Below are 27901 nucleotides of genomic sequence, written 5' to 3'. Positions count from 1 at the left end.
ACGCTTTAAGAGGCTTAAACTTACACAACCAAACAACCGCTAACACCGTTAGCAATAGCTCAACCAGTTGAAGACGGCTTAACGTGGCTGAAACGACGGAAAGTGTGAGGGCGTCGCCTTCACCAACAATCCACAGCAAACGCAAACACAGTTAGTCGTTTTCAAAATACCTGTAAATCTCCCAGCGAGATGTGAATCGATGTCGCTCGGAGGGCGAAGTCCACCGCTCCAACCGCAAAGTCGTAGCACTTGAAGGCCCTGAAGAGTCAAGAGCTTTGCAACGTTCGAACCGCACGCGAGACAAAGGGAATATATGACCTCCAGGCGCCATCCAAGGTCAAACTGCACATGTGCTACAGCACCGCCTTCTGGTGGTCAGTAAACTACTGTTTACCTCACAAACAACACTATAAAACTACTGTTTACCTCATAAACAACACTATAAACTACTGTTTACCTGACAAACGACACTATAAACTACTGTTTACCTGACAAACAATACTATAAAACTACTTTTTACCTGACAAACAATACTATAAAACTACTGTTTACCTCACAAACAACACTATAAAACTACTCTTTGGTGAACCATGAGCTGTAGATAAAGTGTTTATTAAAAATGATGATTCAAAAGTGTGAGTTGCAGTGGAACAGGCCTTTTTAATGATGGAAGCTCCTCTTCCTCTTCCTCTTCCTCTTCCTCCTCCTCCCCCTCCTCCTCAGTATTCCCTCCATCTCTGAGGACGAGGCTCACGAGGCCTTCAAGACGTTTGCCTCTGGACACTGCTGCTTGAGCTCAGCGCCGGCCAAAGACGGAGTCATCACCAGCAAGCAGAGCTTCAACACTTACAGGGTAAAAACAGTATAAACGCAGGGTAAAAACAGTACAAACACAGGGTAAAAACACAGGGTAAAAACACAAGGTAAAACACTATAAACACAGGGTAAAAACAGTACAAACACAGGGCAAAAACACAAGGTAAAAACAGTACAAACACAGGGTAAAAACACAGGGTAAAACAGTATAAACACAGGGTAAAAACAGTATAAACATGCAGAGCTTCAACACGTACGGGTCGCACCTTCTCTTGGTATAGGTTCTGATTGGCTCCTTTAAGCGGGTGCTGGTTCCGCCCGGCCCTGCGACAAGTTGGCCACTGTCCAGGGTGTACCCCGCCTAAGGCCCAAAGTCACTGGGATAGGCTCCAGTCACCCGCGACCCCGAAAGGGAACAAGCGGTAGAAAATGGATGGATGGATGGTTCCGCCCGCTCGTGGACCAGACTCGTGTTCCTGTAAACACGCAGAGTTAAGGGCTAAAGCGCTAGCCTCAGACGCTCACACTGTTGCCAGGGCTTGTCACTTGTTTACTCCTTTGTTTGTGTAAATAGGTTGTTGTTTCAGTATTGTTTGGAGACTTACACCGAGTCCAGATCGACCGAGTGGAACCAGAAACCTCACCAAGGTAAGTCTGCTCTGTCCTGGCCTCTGATTGGCTGTTTCACAATCTGTCCAGGCCTCTGATTGGCTGTTTCACACTCTGTCCTGGTCTCTGATTGGCTGTTTCACACTCTGTCCTGGCCTCTGATTGGCTGTTTCACACTCTGTCCTGGCCTTGGCTGTTTCACACTCTGTCCTGGCCTCTGATTGGCTGTTTCACACTCTGTCCTGGCCTCTGATTGGCTTTTTCACACTCTGTCATACGTCATAAGGCGCTGGTACAGCTGGCAGCCCGGTGTAAACGCTCTCTCTTCTTTCTCACACTTATTGTGCTTTATCTCCTATATTTTGTAAATATAGTAAGTATATTTTTTCTATTTTACTGTACGATAGGGACACGCGCTGGAATAGTTTTTTAATTCAACTGTTTTTGACTTTTTTCGGCTGGATTTGAGCGTTTTTCGTTGAGTTCGTTGTGTTGTTGTGACGTGAGCTAGCTCCGAGCGAGCCCACCAGCCCCCCCCTCCCCGCGCCCTCCGGCCGCGCTAAAGTACGGCGAGTCGTCGGTACACGTTTATATGAAAGAGGAACTTCACGAACGATCGGGACACGCACTGGAATCGCTTTAAATTAACTTGTTTTGACTTTATTCGGCTGGATTGAGTGTTTTCGTCGTGTCGTTGCGATGTGTCTTGGCTCTGAGTCCCCCGGCTCCGGCCCCGCCCCCCGGCTCCGGCCCCGCCCCCCGCCCGGCGCCGTACCGCGTTTACACAAAGGAGGAACTCATGAAACTGCGGAGAACAGTCGTCTTACCCGGAGATCGTCACGTTATCCCGGCGGACATCCTAAGGAAAACGCAACGAGGCAGACGGGCTGGACGTAAACTCCGAGAGAAGAGAGGGACAAACAGGAAGTCGGTTCCCGCCGTAGTCATGGGTAACGTGAGGTCCCTTCAAAATAAAATGACGGAAATAGCGAGCCTCATGCGGTCCCAGAGGATTTATAGGGACAGCAGCGTCTTGATTTTCATAGAGACCTGGTTAACAGCAGAAATGCCAGACTCTATTGTAGGTTTGGACAATTTTCATCTGCTGCGGGCGGACAGAACGAAAGAATGCTTGAAGAAAAGAGGTGGAGGTCTGGCGGTGTATGTGAACACGAGCTGGTCCAAACCCGAACATTGCACAGTGAGGGAGCAGCTATGTAACAAGGATATTGAACTATTGGCTATTGGCATGAGGCCATACTATCTGCCCCGGGAGTTCTCACATGTGATTTTGATCGCAGTCTATGTGGCCCCGTCTGCCAATGCTGAAAATGCTTGTGAAGCACTGCTCTCCTGCACTTGTAGGCTGCAAACACAGCATCCACAGGCTCTCTTCCTCATCTCTGGTGACTTTAACCACGCTTCTCCCTCTTCTGTTCTACCAACATACACCCAGTATGTTACCTGCCCCACCAGAGAGAATAGAACATTGGACTTGTTTTTTGCCAACACCAAGGAGGCTTATTCTTCTTCCCCCCTCCCTCCCCTGGGCAGCTCGGACCACAACCTTGTACATCTGAGGCCTGTGTATGAACCCATCGTGCGCAGGCAGCCTGTGGTGTCCCGTGAGGTGAGGATGTGGTCTGCTGAGAGCGAGGAGGCTCTGAGGGACTGCTTCAGCACCACTGTCTGGACTGAGCTTTATGACCCACATGGGGAGGACATCAACACCATCACAGAGTGCATCACGGACTACATCAACTTCTGTTTTGAGAACATGGTTCCCTCCCGGACGGTGCGGTGTTTTCCAAACAACAAGCCATGGATTAACCGTGAACTGAAGGCTCTGCTGAAGGAGAAGAAGAGAGCCTTCAGGTCAGGGAACAAGGAGGAGCTGAGGACTGTGCAGAAGGAGCTGAGGAGGAAGATCAGGCAGGCTGAGGCCGGCTACAAGAGGAGGATGGAGGAGCAGCTGCAGCAAAAGAACATTCAGGGAGTGTGGAGGAGCCTGAAAACCATCTCGGGCTTCAAAATCCCCCCTGCCCAGACAGAGGGGGATCTACAGTGGGTGAATGATTTAAATGCTCACTTCTTGAGGTTTGATCGGTCACCCGCCCCTCCCCCTGCACAGCTGCATGCTCCCTCTTCCACAGCTGGACAATGCCCTGCATCTGTTCCTCCATCGGCTCCCCACTTCGCCTGGACTCACCCATCCCCCCAGCACACAGTCCCCCTGCCAACCACTGACTGTCACAGCAGCACAGGTGAGGAGTGAGCTGAAGAGGATTAAAGTGAGGAAGGCAGCAGGACCTGATGGCATCAGCCCCAGGCTCCTTAAGTCCTGCGCAGATGAACTGTGTGGAGTTGTGGAGCATGTCTTCAACATGAGCCTGAAGCTGAGGGTGGTACCACAGGTCTGGAAGACCTCCTGTCTGGTACCTGTGCCTAAGACACCGCGCCCCAAAGACCTCAACAGCTTCAGGCCAGTGGCTCTCGCGTCCCACCTGATGAAGACACTGGAGCGGCTAGTCCTGGACCGACTCCGCTCCACCGTGAGCTCAGCCATGGACCCGCTGCAGTTTGCATATCGGTCTGGCATCGGAGTGGAGGACGCCGTCATCTCCCTGCTGCACCGCTCTCTCTCTCACCTGGAAAAGCCTGGCAGCTCTGTGAGGATTCTGTTCTTCGATCTTTCCAGCGCCTTCAACACCATCCAGCCGCTGCTCCTGAGGGACAAGCTGGAGACGGCTGGTGTGGAGTATGACCTGGCAGAGTGGATCCTGGACTACCTCACAGACCGACCCCAGTTTGTGAGAGCCCGGAACTGTGTGTCTGACACTCGGACCTGCAGTGTGGGGGCGCCCCAGGGCACTGTCCTCGCGCCCTTTCTCTTCACCCTTTACACTGCAGACTTCAGACATGACACGGACAGCTGTGTCCTGCAGAAGTTCTCTGACGACTCTGCTATCATCGGACTCATCACGGACGACGATGACGCGGAGTACAGAGGACTGGCGCAGGACTTTGTGGACTGGTGTCAGCGGAACCACCTCCTCATCAACGCGGGGAAGACCAAGGAGATGGTGGTGGATTTCCGCAGACGCCACCCCACTGCCCCCTCACCAGTGAACATCCAGGGACGGGACATTGAGAGAGTGGACTCATACAAGTACCTGGGTGTTCATCTGAACCACAAACTGGACTGGACTCATAACACGGACGCACTGTACAGGAAGAGCCAGAGTCGGCTCTACCTCCTGAGGAGACTCAGGTCTTTTGGAGTGACAGGGCCACTCCTGAAGACCTTCTACGACTCTGTGGTGGCATCAGCCCTCCTGTACGGTGTGGCCTGCTGGAGCAGCAGCATCACAGAGAGGGAGAGGAAGAAGCTGGACAGAGTCATCAAGAAGTCCAGCTCCGTCCTGGGCTGTGCTCTGGACTCGGTGCAGGAGGTGGGGGACAGGAGGGTCCTGGCTAGATTCACATCTATGCTGGACCATGAGTGTCACCCCCTGCAGGACACTCTCTCCGCTCTGGAGAGCAGCTTCAGTGAGAGACTGATCCACCCTCGATGTGCGAAGGAGAGGTTCCGTAGGTCTTTCCTTCCTGCTGCTGTCAGACTTTATAACAAAAACTGTTAGTACTGAACACTCGCAATACTGACCTAACCATGTGCAATTCTGTCATATGTGCAATTGCTGTTGGAATTCATGTGCAATTCATGTGCAACCTATGTGCTGTCGTGACACATATTCATGTGCAATTACTGTCGTGATCACATGCAATGGTATTTATGTATTTATTTATTTATTTGTCTATGGGAGTTTTTATTTATTTATAGGAGATCTTCTACTGAAAGTGTTTTTCAGACTTCCTATAAGTGATCTGTTCTTCTGTATCTACCTCTGTATCTACCTGCGTTGCACCAATGAAATTTCCCCATGTGGGACAATAAAGGAATATCTTATCTTATCTTATGTCCTGCTCTGATTAGATGTCTATGGTTGATTAACAGGTGAAGCCGCAGATTTCTACACTCAGCCCGCCCCTCGGCCTTGGGAGGTCCAGGCCACGCCCCCCAACCGCTTCACCAATCGCACGAAGAATATCAGAGTTCCTTTTACTGCATCTGTCAAGGTAAAAGTACTCCAGTACATTTACTGTAATACTGTTGTACTATTACTATAGTACTTCTGTAATCAGTGTTGTGCCTGAACGCGTTCATAATTTTGGTAAACGTGAACTGAACAAACTGTATTACTGCCGACGAACGATGATATGACGTTCCTTCTGGTGTCTGTGAACGAGTTTGTTCTTTTTCATTTTGTTCATTAAAGTGTCAGATTTCTAGAGACTTCCAGGCGAAAAAACACACCGTTATGTTGCCCAACCAGATCCTATGTCTGGCAAGTGTGAGAGCTCTGAAGTTGTAGAGGCCGATAGCGCAGACAGAGATTGGCATGTCACACCACACTGTGCATCAAAACTGCTGCATGGAGTCGGCCTTCAACCAGTTACATGAGTTTTATGATAAGGTCGGTGAGAATGGGAACAAACTAACATTTCTGTACCAACTTTGCCTCTGGGGAAGTCTGTCCCTTCAATGTGAACGTAAATCCTGGTTTGGTATTAGGATTCAAAATTGGATATGAAGATGAAATCTGACACATAGTTTCAGCATTAAACTAATACAATAATTGCTGCCTGTGGTTGTATTTGGGCTGTGGAAATAATTTAGAAACATTATAGCATAATATTGAAAAAAAAAACTGAACTAGTTCATTTTTTGGAGCTGTGAACTTAGTTCAAAATTTTGAATTATGAACTGAATTGGTTCATTTTAAAATGTGTAAACTATGAACTGAACTAGTTCATGTAGAAAGTGAACTTTCCCAACACTGTCTGTAATACTGTTGTACTATTATTGTTTCTATAAAAAATAATTAATTTGATAACAACAGCTGAATAAATTATTTATGAATGAAATACAGTTTTTATATACCGCATAATGACAATATGTACAGCCTCAGGGGGGCGCTCTCTCTGCTTCATGTACAGCCTCAGGGGGGCGCTCTCTCTGCTTCAGGTACTGCCTCAGGGGGGTGCACTCTCAAAGGTCAAAGGTCAGAGAACTCAACGTTTAAACTTAATTTCTGTGTTTCAGCAATGTCACAACTGTCGCGCTCAAGGAACGATGTGGTGTCAAACCTGCCACGGAGATGGGAAAGTGAGGATCAGGGTTTAGTCCTGGTTTGGTCCTGGTTTAGTCCTGGTTTAGACCTGGTTTAGTCCTGGTTTGGACCTGGTTTAGTCCTGGTTTAGACCTGGTTTAGTCCTGGTTTGGACCTGGTTTAGACCTTGATCCAGATGTCTTGTGTCTCAGAAGCTGTGCTGGGTTTGTAATGGAGCTGGGACCAAACACGAGCGGGACTGTTTTCGCTGTAATGGCACTGGGACTGACAGGTACTGGAACTCTTCACAGACTCGGCCTCGTGAACTCTTCAGATCAGATCCTGTCCTCGTCCTCGAGCTCGTTAAGTCCACACTGGAACTCGTCATTCACATTGGGAATTCAGGGAAGGGGATTTTCGTGACGATGGCGTCCTAGTTTGGACGCGTCTGTCTGCGGTCGTATCCATGGCAATAATCCGTCTTTATTACGAGTTCACCTGGAAGACCTGATATGTCCCTGAGGGACACTGTCTCTGACCTGAGGGACTCGATCCTGTGGAATGGTCAGAGTCGATCCTCTGGTGATGTGTGCGTTACACGACTCATGAGTAGCAGATTCACAAAGACGTGAAAAGAAAAAATGTTTTAATTAGAGTACTATATTCACAGACCAGGCAGCTTCATATATTTCAACAGTTGGTTACGGTACTAAAACATACTAAATGTTAATACTTTAAATCTAATGCAGGGAAATGAACCAAAGTAGAAACCTTGATTCACTTTGCTCTTGTTTTGTAATGAATAAATAATGAAATGATGGCTAATGAGTCTTTTTCTTCTGTTTGCTTCATCAGGGGCCCCTCTGCAGCAGTGGAGGAAGTGAACTGCCAGAACCCACACTGTGAGTATTATTTTATATATTCCTGTATTGTCCTGTTTGCCCCCACCCCCTATCCCCACCCCCTGTTATTTGGAAAATGAAAACTCTGACTGATAGGTTTAGGGTTGGAAAACGTCACATAGCCACTTTTCATAAATAAAAACATAAAAAGAACACCAAAAAAGTTACAGTGTACCATTAAAATAAATACACGAAGAAAGAAGTATATCGTTTCTGGAATCCGACAAGTCTTTTTTAAAGCAGTATCTTTGATGATAGAGCTCCCCCTGCAGCTCTTTTGTGAAAATACATTGTCAGAGAACAGACGCAAAAGCTTTTATGTGTGTGCTTTTTCCTTTAATGAAACAATACAATAATACTAATGTAAAAAAGGAGCCAGGGTTTCTCAGGAGAGTTGTCTTAAGGTCAGTGTCGGAAAGTGTTGCACGTCATGTAGAGACAGCAGGGGGATGACAGACAATTCTAACGGCCCAATAATACATATCTAACCATCACAGGGACTTATAAAGATGTTCAATAAAGTGAAAATGTTATATAGTTCTTCTTTAAATTCCCTCTCTACAGAGTACAGAGCTCAGAGCCTGTTTAGGGTGCTGCTTGTGGTGGAGTGGATGGCGCATATGCCTGTCGACAGTTTGCTGCATGACATTCCCTAGTCTCATTCCCATTTCACAGCGCAAAAAAACAAAAACAAACTGTGCTTATATTATGAGTACATAGTGCAATTATTAATGTTTGGTGTTAGTCATGTACATTTACTGCTGTATAACTCTGAAATTGGAGCTCTGAGCGCTCTGTAAACAGCTGATAACCCTGTGTCAGAGTCTTATGAACATAGCGTTTACTCATCAGCTCGTTATATAACTCTTGTGTTGTAGACTCAGATAAACCCCAAGGGGTCCCTCAGGCACAGCGCCTAAAGGTTCAGTCCTTGGGTCTCATTTCGAAAACGTTAGTTAAGAATTCTTATTAAAATTGTATGCGCAGACAACACAACACAAACTTCCTCAAACTTGATCACGTTTCATCTTTTTATCTTTTTGTTCTTAGATCACTTTTTGCGTAATCTTGGAACACGCTCAAAGTTTTGGGACCAGAACAACGTCAAGTTTGTCTTTAAAGTCACACACTTATGGTGGAAATTCACATTTTTGTACACACACTTCATAGATAAGACCACAGTACTCTGCCCTCTGCTCCCACTGCATACAGCTGCAGGTAAAGAATCTGATTGCATAATTTCAGATGGAGGGGAGGGGCCTGAGGAATTCAATTCTTTTGAAAGACTGAAAATCCTAAAATGTTTGACCTCATTACTTTTGTTCAATGTTTGCAAGAATAGCTCAAGTGTTCTGTTTGCTACAGTAAGCAGATTGACAAACCCCCCTGCTCAGCTGTCCTTAGCGCTAAATTCCACTTCCAAGTGCAATGAATTTGCAGTCTTCTTTAATGATAAAGTTCAGAACATTAAAAATACCATTGATCCCATTGAGAAAATAACAACCACACAGCCAGCTAGACACCTGTAGTTAACCCATTTCGCATTTGTGGCTGACAAAACTGTATAACTCCATACCTCAGAGACCGGCCTCCTGCTGGTGCCCAGAGTCAGGACAAAACATGGACCGGCCTCCTGCTGGTGCCCAGAGTCAGGACAAAACATGGACCGGCCTCCTGCTGGTGCCAGAGTCAGGACAAAACATGGACCGGCCTCCTGCTGGTGCCAGAGTCAGGACTAAACATGGACCGGCCTCCTGCTGGTGCCAGAAGATACCCGAAGACTGGGCTCAGAAACTGACAATAGCTTAGTTATTGAAATATGGCAAAAAATTGTCATAACCTGGCTCACTACAAATTGATCTGTGTCTCTCTGAATTAAGTTCTTCAAATGAATCAATCTGGAGAGAAAGCTGATTGGTCCGGACACATAGGACTAATTTGGACTAAACATATAGGATTATTTGGATATGTTTTGTTGTATGTCCTACCATCAGATTCTGACCTGTCAGAAGTGTCTTCTAATGTTTACTGTGTCAACATGTCCTCAGATTGCAGAGGTTTCTGGGAACCTGTCGGTTCCAAAGGTCGTCAGGAGCCCGAACTGAACCTGACTCGAGCTTAAAGCAGGACTCTCATGTCGACGACGACGACGACGACGACGACGACGACGACTTTTGGTTTAATAAAAAATTATCAATGCAACAATCACAAAGCTATTTAAACAGCTGATGTAACATACGGTAATAGACATAATGGATTTGAATAGATATAGAAAAGATATGAAGGTTGGTGGTGAGTGTGTCCTTGGGCAACACACTTTACCTGTCGTGGTTCCATGATGTATATTGCTTTGTGGACCTTGAAGGTAGAAAAGGTAGCAAAATGTGAAAATGTATTACCATTATGTCTGTGAAAGTCATGTTTTGGTTGTTTGAAGAAATGTGTCATATTTAAGTTTCTTATGCACTTAAAATATACACGTTCTGTTCCGCACCAAAAAGTTAAGTGGAGTCAAATCCCACATCAATCCAGCCAAGTTAGTATAGCCAAGTTATTTTTCTTACAGTGAATGTAATATGTAACGTTAAAGTCAATATAATGTCAAAAGAATCTGAGGCTGCAATCACATTTATACTTCACACACATTTACACACCAATCTTGGATCAAACTAAACCAGGTCTAGAACAAGAACTGTGCAGGAAACTGGGCAAAAAAACAAGATCGTGAACGGAACCAAAAAAAAAGATTTGATTGTTACTGACGAATACTGAAGGAGCAACAGCGTGAGTCGACGTGATGTTCTGTGAGCCCAGCAGTGGTCAGGAGGTGGCCATGTTGGATCATCTGAAGTCTGGACCCTGGCAGAGTTGGAGCAGGATTATCTGCAGGGATCATCAGCACCATTGTTCCAGTCTGACTTCACACAGCCATAGAACAGGCCTGACACACACAGGGTCTAATGCATTTAATGTCTATTCTATGTGGTAAGAATATTTAATACAAAGTTGTTGTTTTTGGTGGTACATTGGTTTGTACATTTGTGGATGAGAACGAGGACTGTGCTTTTCTGATTTAACACAATTTAGATACTTCTTCTTTCGCTGTGGTGACGCTTCTACCAATCAGTGCAAAGTATTTTATTAAAGTCCCGACGGCTTTCGGCGAGCGCCTTCCCAGATTTATTCATGAGAAGAAGTGGATTCAGAGTGACACAGATCAGTCTGGTGTGAGCCAGGTTACCAGGGATGGGACGAGACAGCATTTGTACAAAACGAGACACGACACAAGATTGGGTCCACAAGGCCGAGGCAATACAGGATTTTGGCATCAATGAATGTCAATTAACTTATAAATGTTGGCTTCGCAATTGTTTATTTCTGTTATTTAATATCTTTGCTGCCATTATAGCACTACTTTTTGGAACTACAGCTTCTCAATAGTTGTAGCTCAATAAAGTTGGACTGAGCGACTGGCAAAATATACAGTTTCTATTTGTTTTCTGACAAACATTCATTTGTTCACAATTGTTGTTTTTAAGGATGAATTCTGTTCAAAGTTTATACATTCAGGGTTATTAACATTTGTAGAAGGCTGAAATACAAACTGCTAAACTAGGACAGGAATCCTATGCATTTTGTTTTTAGAAGTCTAAACTACAGGTTTTGCTGCTTTTATACAGAATTTTGTGTTCTCAAAGGACTTGGATAATTGCAGTCTTGGCAATTTGCTAATTCTATCCTTTCAAATAGCTTTAGACTTGTTTACAGTACATCATGCAGCCCCACATCAAACTAAACCCAAATACAAAGAAACATCTCACAAGATCATTTTGCAAACCTTGTGGCAGTTTTGTGGCACAGGATCTTGCACTATCCCTATAAAATACAGTATTTTCAATCCAGAACTACTGATATTTTCTATGTAGTACAAATAATTTCTACAAGCACATACACCTTTTAAACCTAAAAAAAAACTAAAACTGTCTTACAAATGTTTTATTTGGTAAAAGCTTTTATCCCAAAGACACATCAACACTTCTCAGGTTTGGGATTGTGATAGATTTATTAAGTAAATGCAGTAATTTAAAACTTAATTGGATTGGACAGTGTAGTGTGAAATGGGAGAGAAGAGCGGGGAGGACATTTAACCAAATAGTCAGAACTACTTGCACTACTTTACACCACTCGACCACCGGGCAGCTTAATCAGCTTAATAATGTCACAAACTTTTTGCAATTTTGTGTGATTTTCCAAAAACTTGATGAACCAAATCTCCACATAATTGTATTTCTTCACATCCTCTCGATGGTAGAAAGTCAGTATTGTGTGTGTTTGTGCCGTGCTTGTGCTGTGTGAATTTTGCAGGAGAATATGTCTGCTTATGTAACGGTGAGGAGGAGTGCTTGTACCTTTGGCTTTGCCATCAATAATTCAGAGCTGGGTTACATGTGCTGCGGTCTTTGGGGAGAGTCTGTACTGGCTGATGCTGGCCTCTATGCGGGGCTCATGAGGAAATGGTGAGTGAGTTTATGTAAAGAGCATGTATAGAGGATATACGAGATAGGGAGCGTGACCCTGGGATGTGTAGGCGGTTGTTTTCAGATATTCTTTATTGTGATGTGTGAGGTTGTGTCTTGAGGTGGTTCTTTAGCTTCTTTTCCTGCTGTTTTCCAATTTCCGGCAAATAATAGACAGATAAAAACATTTATTTAAGTACAGGTGTTTTATTACTGTAAATAACATGCATCCCTTCTGTGAGTGGGCTTTCCTCTCCACATATCCGGGGTCTCATTTATAAAACATGTAGAACTCTGACTAAAGTACCTGGGGACAAAACCAAAACTTCATGTACCGGTACACACAAATATTCAGATTTATACACCCTCCAGCATAGTTATTTCCTCCTCTCGGATCACACCTGGAGCAGAAATGTGCACACTCGAGTCCTGCCCACGTCACGCCTCCTGCACTCCTCCATTGCACCACGTAAGGACAGTGTATCGTGACTTCTGAATGAGATGTACCTGAACATGAGCCCATAATGAGAGCGTTTGATTGACACATGGAGACGCAGGGGGATGGGCAAAGATGGGCATGTTTCGGAGCTTTAGTGAAAACTCATTGAACATTTTAACAGAACAGTAAAGTAGTGCTCAGATGCATGGCCTTTAGTCTATATTTACCTTAACTGTGGCTTAATGCTCTCAAACCATGTGTATTTTTATCAATTCACTACATCAATCCAATATTCTGGCCTCTGTGTTCACACCCATTTATGTTACCGCTGTTACCGTTGCACCATTAATGCACCATTAAATCATCACTTTTAATGCAATACAGATCCAGCATCTTGGTTCGATTAGTCTCCAGCGCGTCAAACGATGTTACAGGACAAGACCAGCTTCGCTCCTCAGCGGCTCTACAGGAGCAGAGAGCCGCTCCAATAGACTTAGGCTGAACTAGGCCCAAACAGAGTCCAGACTAGGGACCAGGTCTTAACTGGTTCCAAACACAATTCAGACGAGGCCCCAAAACCAAGTCCAAAAATAGTTTATAGTTTGTATTCTAATTTTGCATATCTCCAAAATAACTTGCTATATTCTCCATATCTATACTCGGACATTAATATTATTTTCCTATAAAATATATAAATGGGTATATTAGATACATATATAGAAAAAAATTGAAACTCTTAGATACAGTTGCAATCATTTACACTTCCACTACACTACCACTTGGCAAAGGGGCTGGGGATAGAAGCTCCCTCCCTCTCTCCCTCCCCCTGCCCTCAACCACACAATACAAAAGCAGTAAGACCCTGGATTTAGAAATTATTTGTGTGTTTGTAATTGTGGGATTCCTTTTTAAAAATTGCCATTTTCTTCATCTTCACTGATGTAAAACTATGATAAATATTTAAGCCAGCCCAGTGCTATCCCACCAAACAAAGAAATTATAAAAAAACATGAAAATGTGGCCCTTGTCTATCTATCTCTTTAACCAATATCACGGCATCAATCCTTTTGGCATTTGTGCAGCCCTAATCAGCAGTTGTAGGAAAGGTTTATTACCTCCCAATGTACAATTCATGACATAATAACACACTCTGACAATGATGAATTAAGAACTTTTGATTTATTTAAGTAATCAATGGTAGAAAAGGTTTCAAAAGCAGAAATCTGGATGTTTCGGCATCTGGAAGTCATATTCAATCTGAAGGTCAGAATCAGAATCAGAAGCAGAAAGGATTTACATTGACATAGGAACTTGCTTTGGTGATCGATGGAACACAAAACAATAAAACAATGAATAAGTCATAACAATAAGCTATCAGATAAAAAAATAATGGAATAAAAATATTTACAGATATACAGATGTAGTAGAGAAAGTGACCAGTGCAGTGAGTGATTAAATTATGGTTAAAGTGACAGTGTTTAAGAAGAGTTCATGAGTCCAACGGCAGAGGGAAAGAAACTGTTCCTGTGGCCGGAGGTTCTGGTCCGGATGGACCGTAGCCTGATCCTGTTTGCCTCACTAATGAAGACAAGTTTGTTATCCTAAGCTCGGGAGCAGGACCACGCCCCTTCCTGCGGCTACACTATTTAAGCATCCAGGCCACATACACCGTGTTCATGACATCGTGCCCCTCCCTCCTACCCTCTTTTGATTGTTCTCATGATTCTAATTCATCTCCTAGAAGGGGGTATCAAGCCCTCATCACCAGCAGCCCGAAAACGGCATCAATTTCTGTACATTTGTGTGCTTCATGTTTCTCGCATGTCAATAAACACTTTGCATCGTAGCTGGGGTCGTGGTCCTTGCCAGTGAACTGACAATTATCCACAATCAGGAGTGATTTTCCTCATGTTTGGCCCTGCAGTGATGGATCCGGCTGTGGCTCCTGACTAATCCTGACAGTTGAACGTTGCATTGTCAGTTCAGGCTGGAGAAGTTTTATTGAGTTTGCCTGCGAGAAATTAAAAGTTGCAGAAAAAATGATATTCACCTTGATTTTAAGAGAGGTTAAAATGAGTTTATAATGCAAGTCTATGGATACAGCCGCTTCCAAAACACTCCCAGTGTGTTCACAACTTCTCTCATGGACAAAATAGGTTGAATCGGAGTGAAACGTATATATGAATAACTGATGTAAGAATGGTATGGAACACAGTTATCACTACAAATGTACTCTTAGATAAACATATTTCCTGTAACAAAACATGACACGTTCTGTTCTCTTAAATATAACTTTATTTCAAAGTAACATCATTCATATATAATAACCATTTACAGATAAAAATATTTGAACTTTTACATACATTCTACATGTCGTTATGGTACAATATAATGTGTATGTAAATCCAATGTCAATACAAATACATACTGAAATACATACTTCAATAGAATACTATACAAAATATGTGTAGCAACAGAACTATTGACAATATATACAAAAGTTACAGCTTATATCTGAGTACCCATGCCTCCTCCTCATCCAGGCACCACAACAGTTTTGTTTTAAATCACAAAAAAGATGTTCTTAGCTTTGAGCCACAAATTCTGATGAACCAGTCGTATCCTATTCCCTTCTATGCTGAAATAAGTGCAGGATATATGGCACGCTTTTAGTGTCACTTTGAAATGAAAAATATATTTTGGCTGGAGCGTGTTCAAACTCTCTGTCACTTTTGGCGTTTGTGCGTCAGACTAACAATGCTCCAAAAACAGTCAGTGCCAACATCCCACAATCAAAATGCCACAATGGTGGAAATGTAATGAATACTTTGTCAAGGGCTGATAACGATAATTGTCTTTGTTGTGGCCAATAACCAATATTTCCCTGTCAATATTGCAAAAGACAAAGTCTGTCAACTGGACACAAGTTTTAAGAGTGAAGACGTTTCTCATCTGTGAAGCTTCTTCAGTTCCTCTGCCTCTGCACTAACTACACTCAAACTGGTGGTGCGGCGGGCTGGTGGTGGGCTGATGGTGGTGTGGTGGTGCGGCGGGCTGGTGGGGGCTGGTTGTAGTTCGGGGGGCTGGTGACGGTGTGGCAGGCTGGTGGGGGCTGGTTGTAGTTCGGGGGGCTGGTGACAGTGTGGCAGGCTGGTGGGGGCTGGTTGTAGTTCGGGGGGCTGGTGACAGTGTGGCAGGCTGGTGGGGGCTGGTTGTAGTTCGGGGGGCTGGTGACAGTGTGGCAGGCTGGTGGGGGCTGGTTGTAGTTCGGGGGGCTGGTGACGGTGTGGCAGGCTGGTGGGGGCTGGTTGTAGTTCGGGGGGCTGGTGACAGTGTGGCAGGCTGGTGGGGGCTGGTTGTAGTTCGGGGGGCTGGTGACGGTGTGGCAGGCTGGTGGGGGCTGGTTGTAGTTCGGGGGGCTGGTGACAGTGTGGCAGGCTGGTGGGGGCTGGTTGTAGTTCGGGGGGCTGGTGACGGTGTGGCAGGCTGGTGGGGGCTGGTTGTAGTTCGGGGGGCTGGTGACAGTGTGGCAGGCTGGTGGGGGCTGGTTGTAGTTCGGGGGGCTGGTGACGGTGTGGCAGGCTGGTGGGGGCTGGTTGTAGTTCGGGGGGCTGGTGACAGTGTGGCAGGCTGGTGGGGGCTGGTTGTAGTTCGGGGGGCTGGTGACGGTGTGGCAGGCTGGTGGGGGCTGGTTGTAGTTCGGGGGGCTGGTGACGATGGTCTAGTCGGAGTCCTCACTGCTGCAGTAGGAGCTGTCGCAGAACTCGGCCGTGTAGAGAAACGTGTGGATGTTCGGGTTGAGCTTTGGGACCCAGTGACGCGGCACCAGGAACGTTGCCAGGTTGAACAGGTCAACAAAGACTTTGTAGCGGTCACTGCAGCGAGAGAGTGACTCAGCATTATACACACGCAAACAAACATCATAAAAATAATGTCATGCTGACCTTTAATAGACCCTTTCCACTTCCATATTTTATTTTAATCTATTTTCAGTAGCTTATCTTCAAATCAGAATGCTTTGCTTTGCTACCTAAAATAATAACATTGAAAAAGGTGACATAGTACATTTATTTTCTATCTGTCTATTTGGTTTTCTTGGTCTATCCATCACTCTGTCTAAGTGCACACAAACAATTGGAAAACACCCACAGCAAAATATCCTATCATGAATTATGAATGCATTATTGTAATAATATGAATGCTGGTAAATGGTAGTAAAAGTGCTGTGTACCTGACAGTGGATCTGAGATAGTGGTAACCCGAGGAGCCGCCTGTCCCCGCTTTACTGCCGATCATGCGATGGACCATGCACACGTGGTTGTCTGAAAGAAAAGGCATGGAATAATACATAATTATATCTTCAAATATAACAGAAATTGGTGTTTGGGACAATTCTGGGTCATTTCTGCATGCCACAATGTAAAAGGAAGAAACGGCAGCTAAGTAATAAAACAATGGGGGCAGTTTCAAGTTGACTTTTGAGTAGTATTAAGTCTGGTGAACAAGACAAGACATGTTTGAAATATAGTAGAATGACAGATTAATTACCTTGATATTTCCATCCTATTAGCATGCCATTACTGCAGTGTGAAGTAAATATTGTGCGTAATATGTGTGTGTAATAGCCCACGTTTCTCTCTTCACACACCATGTTTATAGTTTATTATGATTTTCTATGTTTTTGTTGAATAAAGTGTGTCGCACTCACATCTCCACTTGGTCATGAGTGTGTCGATGTCCATGAGGGAGGTGAGCAGCTGGAAGGGGACCTGGAACCGCGGCTCTTCTCTGCAGGAACCACAAAAACACCACATTATTCAGATTCATTATCACCTTCTCTTGCTCACACATCCACGGATGATGGGGTTGTATGTTCTATCATGCGAGCTGATTAAAGACACTGTTTATATGATGTTCCTTTTGGTATTTAGTGATAATTATGAAGTCATAATTTTACATTTTATGCGATGTGAAACACAACAGGACCATAGATACTGTCGTCATCGGAAGTAACGCCCACTAACAGACCTCTGTGTGGGATTAATCCATTCATTTTAATGTAGAAGAGCTGCTCCATCACACACTTTAGGAGTTGCAATGTGCTAAATACGTCAACAACTCAGTGGTGACTTGACTGTATTAATTTTGCTTAACATACACATAATCAGAGAGGAAACATCTTTAAAGAGGAGAGACCACGCTTCCCACTGCATCATGCTGCTGGTACCGCCTCACCATAGTAACTAAGCAGCAAATTTGGATAGTTCTGTTAAATATGATTGGCTTATGAGAACGAAAAACAATTATAGCAAGGTTAAAAGCTCTTTATTAAAGCTCTTTAGTACATTCAAGAAGCACACTTCTGGGTGGGGATAGGTTGTAGGTGAAAATACAATGTTCTGAGCAATCAAGTCTCAAACAAAGACAATACTCAAACATGCATTAATGACATTGGTGAGTTATGGTCTAATCCAGGGTTGGTCCAAGTACTTTTCCACAGCGTAAGCGAGTAATGAATCACTGTGCATAATATATCCCTTTAAACCATGTTGGAAAGATCAGATTCGGTCCTGAACGTCACATCACTAGTGACTTACTCCTCTGATAACCTCTAACCACACGGGCCCCAAACTCATAAAAGTGTCTTGGTTGTAAATCTTTTACACACACTCACAATCTGTTCACACTGTCAGGTGGAATGGAGGTGAGAGCTTGCATAATGATCTTAATGAAACATAATTCCCCTGCAATTTTATGGAGCGAAGAAGACAATTAAAGGTGAAGAAAGCGCTGTACCTGTAGAAGTAGATCATCAGAGCGCCTTGGAGAGCCTTGTACGACAGCCGCCTCTCACCTTGTTACAAAGCAATACACAGCAGGAGAAAATTAAATTTAGAAGGATTAATGAAGTCACAGAGGCTTTCATTCATAACTCTGTGCAAGTGTGAGAAATGACTATCAATACTCATTATAATTTGGATTTAAACCTGTTTTAGTCCCAGCATTTCTCCAGGTTTAGAGCGGGTTTTGGTCCTTGTCTAGTCCTGATTCTACCCTCTAGATATTAATTAATTATTTATATCTATAACATTTGTGTAAGTGTAATTGAAATATTCATTGTTGATCGCAAGTATTTTGGCCATGACAGTCGTGTTAATATCGTCCAAAGCCTCCTCCGGGTTAAGAACAGGTTTAGTCCTTGTTTAGAAATAAATTTTAATCAGTTCAGTTAGTCATCTCTATGGAGACACGCGAGATGCCTCCAGACCACGTTACAGGTCAGCTCTGTGGAGACTCACAGAAGGTATGTTTTTAATGTAGCTTTTTAAGCAATAAAACCTCTGTAAATTGCTAAATGCAAGATAGATTTAAGACAGAACATAGATTTTAGACAATTAATGCCATACTATGGAACATTCCATGGTAAAGTCATACCATCTCCATGGAGACAAGGAGGTGGCTTTCAATCAGAAAAGTTACACAGTGCACCATTAACTAGTTCATGCTGTGTACTGGGTAGTCTTGTTTTGTTTTTTTAATTTACACTAAACAGACTGAAAATGATCTGACCTCTGACCCTCCAATAGCCCCTTTTGCCTGCCCTCACTCTGTTGGAACTTGATAGGATTTTATCTGTGAATTAGCTGCATTGTTGTACCTTTGCTGAGGAGGTGGTCATGGCGCTTCTCATCGAACAGCGAAGTGAAGAGCTCTTTCTGTTTGACCAGTTCGTCCATCAGCTCCTCCTTATCCTCGTCGTCCTCCATTTTCTACCCCAGACACAACACACATCCATTATTTCAGTCCAGTCTCTGTCCAAAGCTTCAGAAGAACATCTGTGCTAAAAACTCACCTCGATCTTTTCTTTCTCGCCCTGCAAACCCTCAAATATATTGATTTCCAGTTTCTCCCAGAAGTTGAATCCTTCCACCTCCAGGCCCGGCGTCCTCTCCAGCCACTCCTAACAAGAGCAGGTTTTTTAGCACTCAAGAACAGACTTTTGGCTTATTGTGGCGCAGTGAGGAAGAGCCATGCTGCTTATCAGCTTTGTTAATAGAAGCACAGCTGTTTAGCAACGTGGCAGTAACAGGTCTTTTGAATAACATGCAGTGAAAAGTTGTCCCCATTAATAAACCGTAAAAGAAATGGTTAAAATCACATGCGTTTCACCCTCGAGATGTGACTGCTTTGCCTAAATTGTGCCACATTCTGGTATTATGTTCATCTCTATGGAGACAAGCAGGGGGCGCTTGTTTCTTCTCTCACAGTAAGAATGGTATACAAAGTATTTGAATACTTGAAAATAAATGCTATGGATTTAGATAGAGTTGAATACCATACAGTGGAACATTCTAGGCACAGCTACATTGTAGGGGCAAAATGACAAAAAAAAATCTATATTTTCTATCCTCATATTGACTAATCTTGATTTTTGATTCTATTTAATCTTGTCTTAGTTAAAACAAATGCCTTAATACTAATTTCGTGCTTATAGTCAGTACAGAAGTGTCCAGTAAGAAGAACCACACTGATCATTGACAATGTGAAATGACTGAATCTGATTCTTTGCACAGTCTTACTACATCTCCATGGAGTCAAGCATGCAGTAAAGTTACTCAGTGAACATCTCGATACTTAATGTGTGTCTTTCTGTCCTGAGACTTGCTTCCATGTTGTGACAAGCTGCCTGTTCCAGCCTCACCTCCACCAGCCTGAGCAGGGAGGGCTCCTGCTCCGTCGCCTGCAGGAGCTCACTGTCGTGCCCTTTAAAGTTGTCTCTGTAATGGCGTCTGTTATACGGCACCCTCAGGTTATCCGGAACTCCGATTCGGTTCTCCAGCAGACGGAACTGCAGACTCTGGAAGCCCGAGGCAGGAGACAAGTATTCCCTGTTCAGAGCACAGAGCCGGGGGTGAGCAGTGAGAGACACACAGCGCAAACTGAGGAGCCAGGAAGGTCTACACCAGAGAACCAAGTACAGGAGCAGCCCACAAATCAAGCAAGTTCAAAGCTGCAGCAATGTTAAGGCTTTATGATTATTGTGAATTTTAGAGTCATTGTTCATTGCAAGAAAAGATCAAATAATTAAAGCTAACATAGTATACTTTTTTCCCCCAAGTACTTTTAAATTTTGTTCATTGTAAACCACTATATTGATGTAAAATGGCTTAGTAATAGAAACAGGTTCAGTGACTTTCTGTTCAAACCAGCACCGATTGTAACTTACATGTTTTTATTTTTTAATAGTGGCCATGTGACATTTTCAAGCCTTAAACGTGTCGATCGGAGTCTAATAATCAGTAAATACAGGGTTGTGGGCCTCTTCTGAGCCCTCGAGCCTCAGTTACAGGACAAAACAGGATTAACTAACGTGCAGGAATATATCACAATACAACTTGATAATGATGAGAAAACATTTCTTGTGTGCTGTGACCAAACCCCTGATGGATGAATCATAATGCATTAGTGAAGTCACCTGAATTCAAAAAAGTCCAGAGCCGTCATGGTCTCCAGCACCGCAAACTGCTCCACCAGCAGTCTGAAGATCATCACGATGCGGTGGATCCGAGTGTTCACTTTCAGCATGTTGCGTTCATCACGCACCTAAACATACAATAAATATAACACTTTATATCCTGTCCCAAAAGCAGATTGAGAATCTTTAGACATTTAGACATACAATATGCAAAAAAATCATGCAAAGCAAGAGCACTGGCATTGTGGGTAATATTTAAGTGCTTTGCATTCATTAAAAGTTATCAGATTATCTCATTTTAATAGTCTCTGTGTTTTGTTCCAGACAGGGAGAAAAGTTGCTGAAGGCTTGTTTTTCCTGACTCGGTGCGACTGAAATATAAAAATGTCCTGAGATCTCAGTTGACAAATATTTGATCTGATACATACAGCAGAAGGCGTCCTAGTATATAGATATATAGAATCCCATCATCTGCATACAAGTGGATGCTGCTGTGTTTTAGACTGTCACCAACAGATTTGATATAGATTGAAAATAAAAATGGTCCAAGGACGGACCCTTGAGGAACACCTTTGAAAATTCAGATTGAAAGCCTTCAGCAGAAACAGTTTGAGCTCTATTTGTGAGATAATCCAAGTTTGAGCTCTATTTGTGAGATAATCCCAGATAATAAATCCAAAAGCACTGACATGATCCAAGAGAATACAATAATCTACAGAATCAAAAGCCTTTGACAAATCAACAAAAACAGCAGCACATTCTTCTTAATTATTCAGCGCAAGATTGCCCTGTGATTTAGTGAAAGTATTGAAGAAGAAATATATTTATTGCATTTAATGAAACTGTTACCAAGCTGCTGCTGATTTGGTTGCCGTGGCTTTTGCCCAAGCTTTGTCACGTTCTCGAGATAATGCTGCAATGTCTGGACAGAACCAGGGAGATTATTCTTAACTATAACTGTAATTAGATATTGACATAACATTTTTGTATGCATTGCAGCCATAGAGTAGGCTATATAGTGCTTCAAAAAACATACTTCTGCTAACTGTCAAATTAAGGATGCAGCAAACATTTCCACCCCACTTCCTCCACTTCAGATTGAAAGCCTTCAGCAGAAACAGTGGATGTAGGCTATTCTCTTGAGTATCTGCGCTTTGGCATTCAAAAAAAGCACACTCAAAACACATATTACTTCATATCAGGCAGCTGTTCCCATGTCAGAATTAAATTTGAGGAGCTCCATCTGTTGGCAGCAGAGGGAATTATCATAGGGAAATAAACAAACCAGCTCAGAACGAGTCTGGTGACGATTTATGGACACAGGAAGTCTTGGAGCTCAACCTAGTGTAAACTGTCACAAAACTGGAACCTTTGGAATGGAGTGGAATAGTTTTATGAGGCTCAGAGGGAGATGACTTATTAAACAGGATTCATTTAACACTGCACCGGCTGCTGAAGTGTTCTTGGGCCACACACTGCCCTTGTCTTGCCTTTAGGATCTGCATTACTCTTGTGTGTGAATGCCAGAGTGAACAGTTCAATCATGTAAAGAGAGGTAAGCGAACGGATTTAGACTTGAATAAATTACATTTTAATCACGCTGTGTTACCACAACAATCTCACAGGCAAATGAACTTCTAACCACTCAATAACGAAGTCAAGCATTGACCTCCATTATAAAAGTGTAATTGGGCCACGATAAAGCACCACCCGCTGCGTGTAAACAAAGAGGAGACTTACATGTCCACTGATGAAGACGTCCCTCACAGAGTCCAGCTCGAAGAGGATCTGTTTAAACCACAGTTCATACGCTGCCAGACAGAAAAGAAAGGATCAGACGGCCGCTCTCATTAAGCCCGCAGCACTGAGCTCCTCCGGGCTAATTACACATTCCATTTGATTCCACGGTTTTAGAAGCATCCAAACTTTACTTTTCTGCTTTGGATGTCGACAAGTCGGTTCTGCTGTGTGTAGTTACGCTCGACACGACTCGGTTCACTCTAAAAGTGCCTAATGTTACAGCATCAAAACTATCTATGCCTCTCCATAGATCTGACTTATAACTTGAACTTGCTTGTTTCCATGGAGATGGATAGGCCAAGCAAAATAGCCCTCAACCAGAAAGGTTAAAGAGTGCACCTTTAGGTTAATGAATTTAAGTTTATGAAACAAATCTAGTCAACAAGTCATTATCATTCCAATGGTTTGACTGTGTTTACCCTGTGACCCTATGGTCCGTGGTTCAATCCACTGTTTTCTGATTGTATTTGTTTATTTAGAAGTTGACCTTAGTTGAACCTATATGTACACTAATTGGGTTTGGGCTTTCGAAATCAATTAATCTCCCATTTCAGGATTTAAGTTAATAACGTATAGAATCAGAATAAGGAATAAACGGCCTTCAGTTGGTTGATTTATCGTATTTTCCGGACTATAAGTCGCTTTTTTCATAGTTTTGGCCGGGGTGCGACTTATACTTATATTTATACTTATATTCTTATACTTATACTTCGGAGCGACGTATATGTGATATTATTTGATATTTTCACACTTGCAAACGCATTTAATTTTTTCTTTTCTATTATGCATTTGTTGGCTGGTATGACTTATACTCCGGAAAATACGGTATTTGTGAAATGACATCAATCGTGTAATTGACAAACATCTCATTTTATTAAGCATCAGATAGATTTTATATTTGTATTAGAATATTTCAAACTTAGATTTAGTCTTCACATGTGAACATTACCTTGGTGTGTGACGATGAAAAGATGCTCATCGTGGATTTTGTCAGCCTTCAGTTCACTCTGAAGAACCTGTGCTCCAAGAACCTTGTCCAGCTGCAAGAAAAGAACAGCATTTTACTGCCAAAATACTTGAATTTGGCCTTGTTTGAAATGGAGGCAGGTGACAGTGACATCACTGATCATGTAACGAAAAGCAAGTGATCCAGCGCTAAAATGTGGTAATATAAATGTGTCGTTTCATTGTTAGCTCAGTCAGTTATTGTAAAAAGTTCCATAATGTTTGAATTTTCATTTATACAATACAGATGTAAATACCTAAATAATAAATAACAATTTCCTAACATATTTGGATCAGTTTAGCGATAAATGATAGATATTTTAAGGCAATAAAACTGTGCTGGTTTAAAGTCACTGTCAAAGTGGATTGTTGCGTAATGACAATATGTATGATGCAGTATATTGGGTTAGATACTAGAATATTTACAGCCAGTCCCTCCTACAGTCTGTTCAAATGCAGAAGCGTCTGGAATCGGACCTTAGGGGGCGTCAAAAAAAACTCTCACCGCTGCTAATTTGTGTCACGTGTCTCTCAAATGCAGAAGACGTCTCCTCTCACATATTTTCCGAATATATAACTTAATTTCCCTCAGAATTACACAGTTTAGTGCGTCACTTGTTGACTCTGCAGGAATCGGGGAAGTTATATTTATATGTTTTCTTTTCCTCGTAAGCCGCCATGTTTGTTTGGACACAAACGGACCGAGCGTTTCTCTGACTGTCAATCACGCCCTTTGGAAATCGAAGTGGCTGGAGATGATTCCAGACCAAAACGTCTTTGCAAACTATTTTCAAAGCGTGCGGTTTTGGTCTTGGTCAGGCAAATATCGGGTCGAGATTTCGCATCAGCCTTAAATCTTCAGCAGAGGCCGTTATTTAGTTTGGATTTAGTTTAGTTAATAACACGCATATAGCTGTATTTGAAGACTCAACTGCAAAACTCTTATTCAGTTTGTAGTAGCACAGGTTTGTGGATGACTTTGTGGTAAATTTAAATACCGTATTTTCAACACTATAAGGTGCACTTAAAAGCCTTTAATTTTCTCAAAAAACTACAGTGCGCCTTATATATTAATTAATTCTGGTAGTGGTTACTGATTTTGAAGCGATTTTGTATGGTACACGTTTTGTTTCGCTAAATGCGCCTTATAATTTATAATAAAATCGTATAATCTTATAGTGCGGAATATACGATAATATAATTTGCAGAAAATATTACAAATTTGTCAAAAAATATTGCCAGAGCTTATTGACCATCAGTTTCTCTGGATTTTAAACAATCAGTATCAGCAACAACTATGAAATTAGAAAAAAAACGTAGGAACTTAAAATAGGATATACTTTTTAAAATCTCTTGTACCTGCAGGTAGTCTCCGTACACAATCCCTCCTTTGCTGGCCTTATTCACTCCGGCCTGAGCAGCATCGTCCTCCTCCTCGGCTTTTGGAGTTCTGTTTTTGAATAACCTGGAGATCAAGAGCTCAAACGGTAAGAAAGGTCAGCTAATATTGCAAATCCAAACTTATTTTTATCTACATACAAATGCCTCTTCTCAAAGTACGGACATCCGCTCATGACGAAACAGCAGCTTCACAGTCGGTCGTGTCGTCGTTGAAGTCGTGGAAAATAATTACCAAAGAAGTCCCGGTCTTGATTTTTTAAAGCGCGCCGTCAGCCAATCAGAAGAGAGGATGTAGAGTCCCACCGACCCGCCTTTGTTTGCCCCTGACGCTGCTCTTGTTTACTTGAAAACCACCTTTGTCCCAACCAATGGTCTCACACCATATTCTAATAAAAGGGGCAAGATTGAAGCGGACAACACTTTGGTAAACGGTACATACGTGTTAACAGAAGAAGGGATGTGAAATGTAGTAGTAGTAGTAGTAGTAGTAGTAGTAGTAGTAGTGGTACATTTCTATACTCTCAGTGGGACTTGTGAAGGGTCAGGATGGTTTGTTTATGGTCAGTGTGTACATAGTTATATAACGTCTGTACGAGCGATGAAAAGAAGATAGCGTTGAGTTTAATGTCATGAAACCGCCGGACGTTTCGAGACATACAACAAAAAACATGTCGATAAAGATGTGTCGTTGTGGTTATGGGTTCTTCATAAACTGAACTGAACATGGCAAAATATGACAAAACACACAAGAGCATCGATACACACAAATGATGAGATACTTCTGAGACTATTTATGTGGACCACGAACCAAATGAGGAGCTGGAATCGAACTGTAACAAACAAATGTTGTCGAATTTGTGTGTTTTATTATTTGTCTGTTGTGTTTTGAGCCGCCTCACATGACTCCACACGTACAGAACACACACATGCTCAATGGACTCAAACATTTGCCGACAGTTAATGGCTTATTTATTACTGTTGTAATGTCACAACAAGTATTGTGTTGAAGTCTGTCTGTCAGTGTGTATTTGAAATGCTTTGTGCAGCGTTTGTCTTCGGGGAATTAACAGGTTTTTTTATGGAATGGTATTGACTTCTTTCTTTGTACAAAACTACAGGAGGTCAAACTTGTTTTAGTTTATTGCAAATCCTCACAAACTTCCTCCATCACATTCATTCCCACTCAGACATTACAGAGATATAGATCACAAAACAAACGAAACAAGAAAAAGGATGAGAATTTAAAAAAAAAATACATAACAGCAAAAACAATATTCACCTTATTCTCCCCCGCCCACCTTTGCCTCTTTTACCCACGGATCGCACTTCCCTCGTGATCGCACTTCCCTCGTGATCGCACTTCCCTCGTGATCGCACTTCCCTTGTGATCGCACTTCCCTTGTAATCGCACTTCCCTTGTAATCGCACTTCCCTTGTAATCGCACTTCCGGTCTTTTAAATGGAGATAGAGGGAAAAGTCTCACTGCTAAAACATGCTATAAAGTAGATTGATTTGTGTAAAATGTCCAATGTTCATATGATCAACAAGTCAACAACAACAACAATGCATTGATTCTCTGGGCCTGAAAACGGCTTTTTAGTCTGTAGAGAACTTATTTCCTCTGGAGGTCGACGGCCCTATGTTCACTAATACAACAGGAAGAAAGATTAAGGAAGTGTGTGTGTGTGTGTGTGTGTGTGTGTGTGTCTGTCTGTGTGTGTGTGTGTGCCTGTGTGTCTGTGTGTGTGTCTGTGTGTCTGTCTGTGTGTGTCTGTGTGTGTGTGTCTGTCTGTGTGTCTGTGTGTGTCTGTGTGTGTGTGTGTGTGTGTCTGTGCATGTGTGTGTGTCTGTGTGTGTGTGTGTGTCTGTGTGTGTGTGTGTGTCTGTGTGTGTGTGTCTGTGTGTGTGTGTGTGTCTGTGTGTGGGAGTGTGTGTGTGTGTGTGTGTCTGTGTGTGTGTGTGTGTGTGTGTGTGTGTGTGTCTGTGTCTGTGTGTGTGTGTGTGTCTGTGTCTGTGTGTGTGTGTGTCTGTGTGTGTGTGTGTGTGTGTGTCTGTGTCTGTGTCTGTGTGTGTGTGTGTCTGTGTGTGTGTGTGTGTGTCTGTGTCTGTGTGTGTGTGTGTGTGTGTGTGTCTGTGTGTGTGTGTGTGTGTGTGTCTGTGTCTGTGTCTGTGTCTGTGTGTGTGTGTGTGTGTGTGTGTGTGTCTGTGTGTGTGTGTCTGTGTGTGTGTGTGTGTGTGTGTGTGTGTGTCTGTGTCTGTGTGTGTGTGTGTGTGTCTGTGTCTGTGTCTGTGTCTGTGTCTGTGTGTGTGTGTGTGTGTGTGTGTGTCTGTGTGTGTGTGTGTGTCTGTGTGTGTGTGTGTGTCTGTGTCTGTGTGTGTGTGTGTGTGTGTGTGTGTGTCTGTGTGTGTGTGTGTGTCTGTGTCTGTCTGTGTGTGTGTGTGTGTGTGTCTGTGTGTGTCTGTGTGTGTGTGTGTGTGTGTCTGTGTGTGTGTGTGTGTGTCTGTGTGTGTGTGTGTGTCTGTGTGTGTGTGTGTGTGTGTGTGTGTCTGTGTGTGTGTGTGTGTGTCTGTGTGTGTGTGTGTGTGTGTCTGTGTGTGTGTGTGTGTCTGTGTGTGTGTGTGTGTGTGTGTGTGTGTGTGTGTCTGTGTGTGTGTGTGTGTGTGTGTGTGTGTGTGTCTGTCTGTGTGTGTGTGTGTGTCTGTGTGTGTCTGTGTGTGTGTGTGTCTGTCTGTGTGTGTGTGTGTGTGTGCTTACAGAGAAACA

General features: G+C 43.1%; 2 protein-coding genes and 1 long non-coding RNA gene across 3 annotated transcripts in view; 2 read left to right on the top strand and 1 right to left on the bottom strand.

Moving 5' to 3' along the window:
- The window catches only part of elovl6 (ELOVL fatty acid elongase 6), a 557878-nt gene that overhangs the window by 125328 nt on the left and 404649 nt on the right, over positions 1–27901 (top strand). The gene's annotated exons all lie outside the window — the stretch shown is intronic.
- LOC140347600 (uncharacterized) lies at positions 771–5483 on the top strand. The gene is made up of 3 exons (XR_011924388.1): positions 771–853; positions 1404–1464; positions 5441–5483. It is a non-coding gene; the product is annotated as an uncharacterized lncRNA (long non-coding RNA).
- On the bottom strand, positions 16176–25480 carry tdo2a (tryptophan 2,3-dioxygenase a). The gene is made up of 12 exons (XM_072435146.1): positions 25275–25480; positions 25095–25200; positions 23680–23770; positions 22671–22741; positions 20931–21058; positions 20157–20343; positions 19308–19415; positions 19113–19224; positions 18251–18308; positions 17163–17242; positions 16686–16776; positions 16176–16329 (listed from the first exon to the last, which is right to left on the bottom strand). Exons 1-12 carry the CDS (start codon positions 25307–25309, stop codon positions 16176–16178), a joined length of 1221 nt encoding a protein of 406 aa, XP_072291247.1. The 5' UTR covers positions 25310–25480.

The sequence above is a fragment of the Eucyclogobius newberryi genome, unplaced genomic scaffold, assembly GCF_026437365.1.
Source record: "Eucyclogobius newberryi isolate DKJ021-1_F unplaced genomic scaffold, fEucNew1.0.hap1 SCAF_11, whole genome shotgun sequence".
Lineage (NCBI taxonomy): Eukaryota > Metazoa > Chordata > Actinopteri > Gobiiformes > Gobiidae > Eucyclogobius > Eucyclogobius newberryi.
The sequence above is the reverse complement of the archived record's forward strand: the minus strand, read 5'-3'. Positions and strand labels throughout refer to the sequence as shown.

Excerpts from the sequence above, each read along its gene's own strand:
- tdo2a (XM_072435146.1), bottom strand. The coding sequence starts at position 25,309 with ATGAGCGGATGTCCGTACTTTGAGAAGAGGCATTT. Across the intron at positions 22,742-23,679 it reads TTTCATCGTCACACACCAAG|CGTATGAACTGTGGTTTAAA; the intron begins GTAATGTTCACA and ends TCTGTCTGGCAG. Across the intron at positions 16,777-17,162 it reads ACTCATGACCAAGTGGAGAT|ACAACCACGTGTGCATGGTC; the intron begins GTGAGTGCGACA and ends CTTTTCTTTCAG.